Source organism: Salvia miltiorrhiza, chromosome 6, assembly GCF_028751815.1.
Source record: "Salvia miltiorrhiza cultivar Shanhuang (shh) chromosome 6, IMPLAD_Smil_shh, whole genome shotgun sequence".
Classification (NCBI taxonomy): domain Eukaryota; kingdom Viridiplantae; phylum Streptophyta; class Magnoliopsida; order Lamiales; family Lamiaceae; genus Salvia; species Salvia miltiorrhiza.
In genome coordinates, this window is record NC_080392.1 from 43943602 (window position 1) to 43953109 (window position 9508).

Sequence of the window (9508 nt, forward strand, 5' to 3'; positions counted from 1 at the left end):
AAAATATCACAATCATAATGCGATAAAAGAATCAATTCAAATTGCAAAAGATCCTGTAATTCCAATTAAGAATTTGTCGAGGCCTTTAGGAACAGCCCTTCTAATTGCGAATGTTTATTCATTTTACCATTTAACGATTCATAATTAGATCTTGGTAAATAACTATTTGCAACTTGACAATTTAAAACAGACTTTTCAAGTAATTAAATTTCAATATTATTTAATCGATGAAAATAAAAAAATTTATAACCCTCGTCCGTGCAGTAACATTATTTTCAATTTGAATCGTCCAACTAAATTTGACCTGTTTCATTTTTGAATAATAAACAAAAAAAAAAAAAAAACATGAACTTACATACATTATTTATTCTGCACTATAATCTTACTCTCTTTAATAATCGTGCAAATAAAATGAACCGGAGGTTATTAAATTTAATAATTAATTTACCTAAAAAAAAACTAGTCGTTGTACATAAACTCAAAAATCGCAAATTAAGAGGCGACACAAATTAAGAATTTATAGGTTTGTTGTAGTGTAGTAGCAAAACAAGTAATTAATTTTGATTAATTACTAATTAAAACGAAGTATATATAATTATCAAGATCGTCAGATGTCCTTGTCTTTGACGATGGCGGACACCTCGGCGGCGGCGGGGTTGAGTTTGCGGTGGTGCATCTTGATGTAGAAGTTGAGGAAGAGCATCATGACGGCTCCGTTGAGGACGGAGTTGAAGAGCCAGGCGCCGATGCCGTTGCAGCCGCCGGTGAGCAGGTGGAGCAGGAGCACCGCGCAGTGGCACACCAGATTGCACCCCAGCAGCAGCATCTGGCAGTTGGCGACGAAGGGGGGGCACGCCCCCGGCAGCCCCACCGCCGTCCAGAACCGGTAGCCGTAGACGGCGGAGTAGACGAGCGTGGTGAGCACGATCCCCACCACCTGGAACGACTGCGTGAACTCCAGCCACAGGAACGACGCCGTGATCGACACCGCGTGGCTGCACAGCTTGAACGCCGGGATCCGCCGCCGCCGGAGGATCTCGATGAGCGACCCCGCCGCGTGGAGGAAGCGCGACAGGTAGAAGGCGTAGGACCAGAAGAAGACGCGCCCCGACGCGCGCGTGCCGAGCGGGAAGCAGAGGAGCCACTGCAGCGGGGTGGTGCGGGACCGCCGCCAGAGCCAGCGCGTGTCGCGGATCTCGGCGGCGGCGGAGAGGAGGGTGCCGGCGAAGATGGTGAGCGAGAGGAGCGCCATGGAGAGGGCGTGGGCGGCGGGGAGCGGGCCCAGGGGGAGGGAGCGGCGGTGGCGGAGGAGGAGGAGGGGGGCGGCGTGGAGGAGGGCGGCGGCGGAGAGGTAGAGGGCGATGGAGGTGAGTAGGAAGGACCACGTGGAGCCCCACGATTCGGCGTGGCTCCACCGGAAGCTCACGATGGAGGGGTGCTCTGAGAGGTAATACCTCAGCCCGTCAAACGACGCCATTTCTGTTTACATCAACGACGGCGATTGATACACCGCAGCGCTCGTCGTCGTCGTCGTCGACACAAACGCAACTGAGAGACCCAAACCCTCGTTTTCTCTCTCTTCACCCTTTCTCTCTCTACCACTTGTGTAATCCGAGGGAGCCGAGCGAATTGTGGAGAGAAACAATACTCTCCACTAAAAATTGAAATTTATTTATATCTATTTTCTTGTTTTTTGTTAGTATTTGGACATTGGAAATTGAATAAAATGGCACTAAGAAAGAAAGAAAAAAAAAATTTCTTCTGATATCAGATTGCGGTGGCGGAAATCTGGGTTTGACGACGAGAACTAGGGAAGTGGTGAATAATACTAATAGTAGTAATTAATAAAAAGAGCTCGGAAAGGGGTACGTGGGGGATTCTGATTGGAAGGTGGGGATTTCATTTTATAGATTGTTATTTATAAGTTTATAACGTGATTTTTGTGTTGTTTCTGTCATATGCTTATTTTCGGACATAGTCCGAACTTTTCAACACCTCTATGTGGGTCTACCGCAACTAATCGAGCATTACTCACTTTGGTGATTAATGCTGAATAGGAATAGTATTGCAAACGTGTAAAGTTACATTTATGCGCCTACTATATCAGACGATGTCTTGCTCAAATGGCAAAGGTGTAGCACTTAAAAACTCTTATTTGTGAGAGATTTTTGGGTTCAATTCCGTCTGCGTTCGGATAATTTCCCCACCTTCATATGAGTAGTGGTCCTGTCTGCATACGAGTTACTTATTTGATTATATAATGAATAATTTTTTGTAATTTTAAAAAAAAGTTATATTTATGCTATTAAAATTTCGGTACAATAAAGATTCATTTTATATGTATCTCATTTAGTGAAATTTGTTAATACAAAGGAATCAAGATTGATATTTTGAGCAAATTAATAATAATCTCATTTGCACGGCTCAGTATGTTGGCAGCTCATATTCTGGCTGGACCTTTTGTCATTCACCTGCGATAGCCTTCACTGCTCTTTGCTTGGCTGTTTCGGCGAGTTAGGCAGGTTTTTTACAAGTTTCCGGTGTGCTGGAACTTGGACCTCGCCTAGTACGCTTCTTGTCGTTTCTAGCTCGCATGGGCTGATTTACTTTTTGGAGGTTAGGTTGGGTCGTGGTGTCCCTGCCTATTCTTTGTGGTGGGCTTTGTTGGTTTCTTCTATTTTTTCTTCCTTGCATGCTAAAGGTGGCTCCAATTTTGGGGTGATGGTTAGTCCAAAGCTCCGAATAGGGAGTTGCCCTTAGCGTGCTTGTTCGTTTGAGTTGGCGTTCTATGGGCGATGGTTATTCCGAAATTCGGAAAACGCTTTCTATCGGTTTGTGTTTGAGGTTTTTTAAACATACACTCTTTTTCCTTCTCAATATTTTTCCCTTTGGATTTTCATTGTGATTGTTTTAATGAGGTCTGGTCCTTAATTTGCTTCTTGTGTTCTCAAGGATTTTTCTTAGGTTTCTACTTTGCTCCTCCTTCTTTCTTTTTCTCTTTTTTTCTTCATTAATAAAGTCACATTTAATTAGTAATAATATCTCATTTATCCTTTGATGACTTAATCCCATTTAATGATTAGAGGAGGGAAGCATATTACCAATTAAAATGTACTTAATTATCATTAATGTTGAGCAAGTGATCAGCGCTCACGCAATAAACCAAACAAAACCAGCGATTAATCGAATAAAACAAGAACAAAGGAAATAAACATAGAAGAAGAACGCAAGACTTTTTATGTGGTTCGGCAATGTGCCTACATCCACGGAGGGGATCTCTGGATCCTTTCACTATCGGAATATTGAGATTACAGATACAATCGAGAGTTTCAAGCTCACAACAATGGCTTTGCTAACCTCTCTCTCTCTTTCTCTCTCTCAATCTGTACTAACTCAATATTCACCCCCTTCACTATTGAGATATTGCTAACTACTCTGTATAGACTAATAAAGAATAGCAGGTAAGTTCTTTCACTTATCCTTATTTGCATATTAGTCCTCCAATTGTTGAGTTTTGTAGACACACTCTCCAACAATCTCCACCTTGTCTGCAAATCCATCAATTTGCAAACTCCAGTAGATTCCATGAACTACAATCTCAGCTCTCATCACAACTTAATGAACTTAAGCCATTCTGAATGTTGGCATGGCCAAGCCCTCAACCACGTTCCTACTCATAGCACTCTGCATCGTCGTGAACGGCATCACAGAGCCTAACTCCACGCTACTCGGCTTAGCAGCCACCGCTGTAGCCGTGGTGGTGGCAGCGCCCAGATTCACAGCAGCTAACACAGTCTCCACATCCTTAGCTACCAACAACTTACCTCTGTTTATCTGAACTTTGCAGCAGACAGTGATTTGGTCAGACATCCATTGGAGTAACAGTGCTGAAGAACAGCGCTGTCAGTAGTGAACAGCGCTGCCAACAGTAAACAACAACAACGCTGTTACTCCAATAACAGCCCTGCACCTTCAACAGGACACTCAAACACCACCAAGACATCAAGCCTTGGTCACCAGCTTGATAAGATCCATGCAGCGAACAAACTTAGACATAGGAACAACTCTGGTGCCATTATCTCCAAGAGAATTTACGGGATCCCTATCTTGTCCACTCATGACCCCTGCACGAGTCCTAGGCCCCCGATACTCCACCTCACCCAACAGTTCCACGAGCAAACTAGCTCAACCTGACTGTGTCTCTAAGCATGAGCATTCCGCATCCTGACTCCACGCCCCGGCCAACTGATTAAGACTCAAGTTCTCCGAGCCCCTTCGACGATTTTCACCATCTCCAAGATGTTCCCGTGAAATCTCAGAAGCTCCACCCAATCTCGCAAGTCCAAGATCTCCACCTGATCCTGCAACTTCAAGATCCACCAGATCATTTCTTCGTGCTATGAGATTAAATTATCTTCCTTGCACCAAATCACCATCCATGTGATTGTCTCTGCCTTGAGATAATAAAACTCATATCCCTTTACAGTTCGTTCTTTTTCACCCCTGAATCAGAACCTTGCTGCAAAACGTGCAGACTGATCTATCTATCTTGGTCAAACCACATTCCCCTGTGATTGTCTTCCTCAAGATAATCAAGCCATTTTTTTTCCTTGTCCCTTTCAGAACAAGTCTGTTGTTACCAAGAACCTCCAGAATCAAGAACCCACTGCAGACCCCCTTCTAGCACATTCAGTGCCTCCGCGGAATCTCATGGCTCTTTCTCTTCTGACTCCACCCTCTTAGTGGCATTTGACTGATCTTGGCTTTTCTTCCAAGCAATGCAGTCCCTCTTCCAGTGCCCCGGCTCCCCGCAGTAGAAACACCTATGAGCCTCATCATCTGAGCCCATGTTTCCTTGCCTTCATTTCTTGCCCTTCTTGAAAACCCTCCGGGGTTTCTTGGCCTTGCCACTCTTCCCCGATCGCTGTCGAACAGCCCTGATCGCTGTCGAATAGCCTTGATCGCTGTCGAACAGCCCTGATCATCATTTTCAATTCCGCAACAACGCTGATTTCTCAACATCGAGCGAAACCGATGAACTATTTGAATAAGCAGCCATCGATATCGTCGAGAAGAGCGATTTGCATTCGCTTCTCGTGAGATTCCCATAATTGATCTGTTAGATTGACCTTCTTCAGCCTTCCCTGCGAATCTCACTATTCTTCCGCCTTTCCTGTGCCTCTCCGATCGGATTTCCCCAATCGATCTCTTCGATTGATGTTCTTTATCGTGATTCAATCAGCTGCAATCTTTGCAGTCGACATCCTTGAATCTACTGCGTCGATCTTCGTCTTCCCACAGACGACGCCACTTATTGAGCAAGTGATCAGCGCTTACGCAATAAACCAAACAAAACCAGCGATTAATCGAATAAAACAAGAACAAAGGAAATAAACGGAGAAGAAGAACGCAAAACTTTTTACGTGGTTCGGCAATGTGCCTACATCCACGGAGGGGATCTCTGGATCCTTTCACTATAAGAATATTGAGATTACAGATACAATCGAGAGTTTCAAGCTCACAACAATGGCTATGCTAACCGCTCTCTCTCTTTCTCTCTCTCAATCTGTACTAACTCAATATTCACCCCATTCACTATTGAGATATTGCTAACTACTCTTTATAGACTAATAAAGAATAGCAGGTAAGTCCTTTCACTTATCCTTATTTGCATATTAGTCCTCCGATTGTTGAGTTTTGTAGACACACTCTCCAACAATTAAGTTTAAATTTAGAGTTAATATATTGCTCTAGCTCTTTTCATATAATAAAAGGAAAATTTATTTATAAAAATAAAAGATTGGAAATAATAACTTTTTTTTGATGTGAACTAGTTTACATTAATATATTTTTTAAGAAAATAATTAAAAAAACAAACTACCTACCCTTCTAACCCGTTTTCCCAACGGCTCCCCGACCCCCCAAATTCCCAGCTCCCCTCCCCCAACCTTTCCCCAGCACGTCGCCACTACAGCATACCCTGCCCTCAATTCCTGGCACAACCCCCTCTCCCTAGGGTCCCCAATACGTCCCTTCTCTCATGCCCAATTGTGTAACGGTGCAAAATATATTAGTCGCTCCGTCTCACAAAAACATGAATATTTGTAAATAACACGGTTCAAAATTTCTTTTTACTATGTGATTTTGATTAGAATACAGTGTCGCCACTTTGAATTTATCACTAATTGTTATATATATATATATATATATATATATATATATATATATATATATATATATAGTGTGGTTCTAGAGAGAACTTACATTATTTGTGAGAACGGGAGAACCATCAAATCTAATGCATTCACTGTAAAAATTAATGCATTCGTTGTTAAAATTAATGCACTAAAAAAAATAAAAAAAAAATTGCTCCCTTCAGGATTCGAACCCAGGATCTGCATTCATCCAACAAGATGATGCATTCACCGTAGATCTTGATGATCGAATGGCTGAAAATGGTTCTCCGTTCTTTTTTTATTTATGGTTCTTTCCTGAACCTCTCCCTATATATATATATATATATATAGGGAATGGCTAAAATAAGAGCATTTCTTAAGATATAAAATAAGAATCATTTTCAGCCCTTAGATCATCAAGATCTACGGTTGATTCGTAATCCTGTTGGATGGATTTATGGTCCTGAGTTCGAATCCCAAAGGTAGCAAAAAATTATTTTTCACAATTCATACCTTTATACAGCGAATTCATACGTGTTCTACATAAAATTCATACATTAAAAATTGCTCTTATTTCTTATTTTAAGATGTGCTCTCACGGTAGCTCACCTCTATATATATATATATATATATATATATATATATATATATATATATAAATTAACAATTAAATAAATAAAATTAAAAACAACTAAAGTTTTGTAGTTTAAACATATTAATTTTGACGCTTAAAAAAGATAATCGTTAAACGCACATAAAAACAAATAACATTCATAAGAAATCATGCAAACATCAACACCCTAACTCAGTGACGAAGTCAGTTGTTGAGTCGGATTTTAATATCAACAAATTAAACTTATAAAACAATTAGAATCTAGTAAAACATAGAATCTAACCGAGGAATATTAGGTATTGATTTTTGAAAGATAATTTCCAACATCCAAGCAAAATATTCAACACCGCAAGAACAAATCTCCACAAACAACAACAAATGGCAAGAATCCTAATAAAAATCTCTCAATCTCAAAGTGTATTATGTGTAAAAGCGTGTTTACAATCGACCAAATAATAGTACTCCCTCAGTCCATAATAAATTTGTCATTTCTATTTATAGTAGTATGGTCCACACATCTCCACTCACATTTAAAGTGGCATCCTCACTCCACTAACAACTTTCTTCACATTTTATTAAAACTCGTGTTATCCAAAATGTGGCAAATATATTATGGACGGAGGGAGTAAATGTTTATAGACAAAACCCTATACTAAAACACTATTGGGCTTCGTCAGAGATAGAGAAAAAAAGAAGAAAAAAAAAGAAGAAGAGGTAAACCGACATTTTAACAAATGCAATAAGTTTGTTGGACCATGTAGACTTAAATGGGCCGAACTGGTTATAGCCTATCATGGGGCCCAATACAAACGAGGCCCTTCCATATTTTGTTTTTGGATTTTAAGGCTTCCGACCACGACAAACACAAGTAGTTGAATTTTGAAACATATATAAATAAATGGGAACAAATGTCAAATTCTCACCGAGACCAAACCAGCGCTCAACAGAATCAGCTGGAAATTTCTGGAATTAAAATATCTTCCGCATTTGTAAACAATTCTCTTATTTATCGTTCATTATTTTGATTCCTCGCCGTACTAATCAGCTTACAGAGGTGAGCATTTGCTTTAAGATTACCGTTTTCTTCTATCCTTTCCTTTTCTGTTGTTTGTGTGCCTTTTTTTATTTTGGATTTAGTTTTGGAGGTACTATTATAGTTTGTGATGTTGATTTCAAACTGATAGCAATCAATTCAGTTTTAGATTTTATATCTGTGTCGAGACGATGAATTGTAGTGGAATATCGAAATAGATTTAGGGTTCTTAATAATTTTAGGATGAACAAAATGTATATGTAAACCGTAGTATCTTTTGGAATAGCTTTGCTTAGTGTAGCTTACGATTTTTGACACTTTCGGTGCCGTTTTAATCAAAACTGGAATACAGGATTATAATTCGTAACAATTTGGTTTTTTGGGACTGTTGTTATGTACATGAATGCAAACATATAGGTTATTGTATTTACTGGATCTATATGCTTTAGTAGGGATTGGATTAGAAGCAATCTGAGGTTGCAATCGAGGTTCATTTTGTTCACTTCTGGCAGCATTTGGATTTTGGTGGGCTGCACAGATGGCAGAGGCTCATCATCCGACTACCAGTGCACCGGAGAGCTCGCCTTCCTCGCGGAGCGACGGCAGTGGAGCTGTTGATTTTGAATGTAACATTTGTTTCGATTTAGCGCAGGATCCGGTGATTACACTCTGTGGGCATCTATATTGCTGGCCATGCCTATATAGATGGCTAAAAGGTCACTCTCAGTCCCATGAATGCCCTGTTTGCAAGGCCCTGGTAGATGAGGAGAAGGTGATTCCGCTTTACGGCAGAGGGAAAACCCCAGTTGATCCAAGATTGAAACCTGTGCCGGGCATCGAAATCCCTAATAGACCAGCAGGGCAGAGACCTGAAACAGCGCGATTTTCAGATAATAATCTTGCTAGTCTTATTATGGGACTCATGGGAGGATTTGTACCAGTTGCATCTGCAACTTTCAGCAACTTTGGAATGTCTGCTGGTTTCGGAGGGCTAGTCTTCCCCCTTTTCAGTATCCAGCTTCATGGGTTCTCAAATGCAAATGGTCATGGTGGATCATCAGGGTATAATTATGGCTACGCTGGTTCTTTCCGTGATAGTGAAGGCCGATTGAATCGAGAGGCTAGTCAAGCTGCACAGGCAGATGATGAGAATCTGAAGAAGATTCTCCTTGTGGTCCTTCTCTTGGTATTGTTTGCTTTTTTGACAATGTAAAAAACTTATCTGCCCAAACATTGTGCAGAAGAATTTGAAAGTCCTCAGTGCCAGTTCTTTGTCATGGCATGTGCATGCTTAATATTTGTATACTCTGTAAATTAATTTTAAATCTGAATGAATTTCCATTTCATTTTAAAATGGAAGATCCAGTTTCTTATGTTGTACACTTCAGTGAGTGTCATTTGTGAATAGAAATTTTGGCTAATCTCGACATATCATTCTCAGGAAAAATGTATGTTATCTCTTGTGACTGAATGTGACTGGCTGCTGTTCTTTATCAGGGTGTTATTGTTGCTGCGCCAATGTGATGTAGTTGATGAAAGCATGGGAGTGTGCAAGCTGAGGGTCTTTCAAATCTAATTTGAGATTAGCTTGTACAAGTTCTGATGTCTGCTTTTAGACTTGCTTTAGGCAATACTAACGGTCCAGTCCCGTTTCAGCTGATGTTTCAGGTTATGCGGTTGTTCTGA

General features: G+C 40.7%; 2 protein-coding genes across 4 annotated transcripts; one reads left to right on the plus strand and one right to left on the minus strand.

Annotated features, from left to right (window-relative positions):
- Positions 1-423: 423 nt before the first annotated feature.
- Positions 424-1937, minus strand: LOC130989835 (elongation of fatty acids protein 3-like). Its single transcript, XM_057913960.1, has one exon. It carries the CDS (start codon positions 1475-1477, stop codon positions 608-610), a length of 870 nt encoding a protein of 289 aa, XP_057769943.1. The 5' UTR covers positions 1478-1937; the 3' UTR covers positions 424-607.
- Positions 1938-7644: 5707 nt separating this feature from the next.
- LOC130989836 (uncharacterized) lies at positions 7645-9176 on the plus strand. 3 transcript variants are annotated; one of them, XM_057913962.1, is made up of 2 exons: positions 7645-7843; positions 8272-9176. In XM_057913962.1, exon 2 carries the CDS (start codon positions 8361-8363, stop codon positions 9033-9035), a length of 675 nt encoding a protein of 224 aa, XP_057769945.1. In that variant the 5' UTR covers positions 7645-7843; positions 8272-8360; the 3' UTR covers positions 9036-9176. The 3 variants fall into 3 exon arrangements, with proteins under 3 accessions (XP_057769945.1, XP_057769944.1, XP_057769946.1); XM_057913961.1 differs by having other exon boundaries at positions 7657-7843; positions 8275-9176; XM_057913963.1 differs by having other exon boundaries at positions 7660-7843; positions 8335-9176.
- The last annotated feature ends 332 nt before the right edge of the window (positions 9177-9508 follow it).

Coding starts and splice junctions, on each gene's coding strand:
- LOC130989835 (XM_057913960.1), bottom strand. CDS start 1,477: ATGGCGTCGTTTGACGGGCTGAGGTATTACCTCTCAGAGCACCCCTCC.
- LOC130989836 (XM_057913962.1), top strand. CDS start 8,361: ATGGCAGAGGCTCATCATCCGACTACCAGTGCACCGGAGAGCTCGCCT.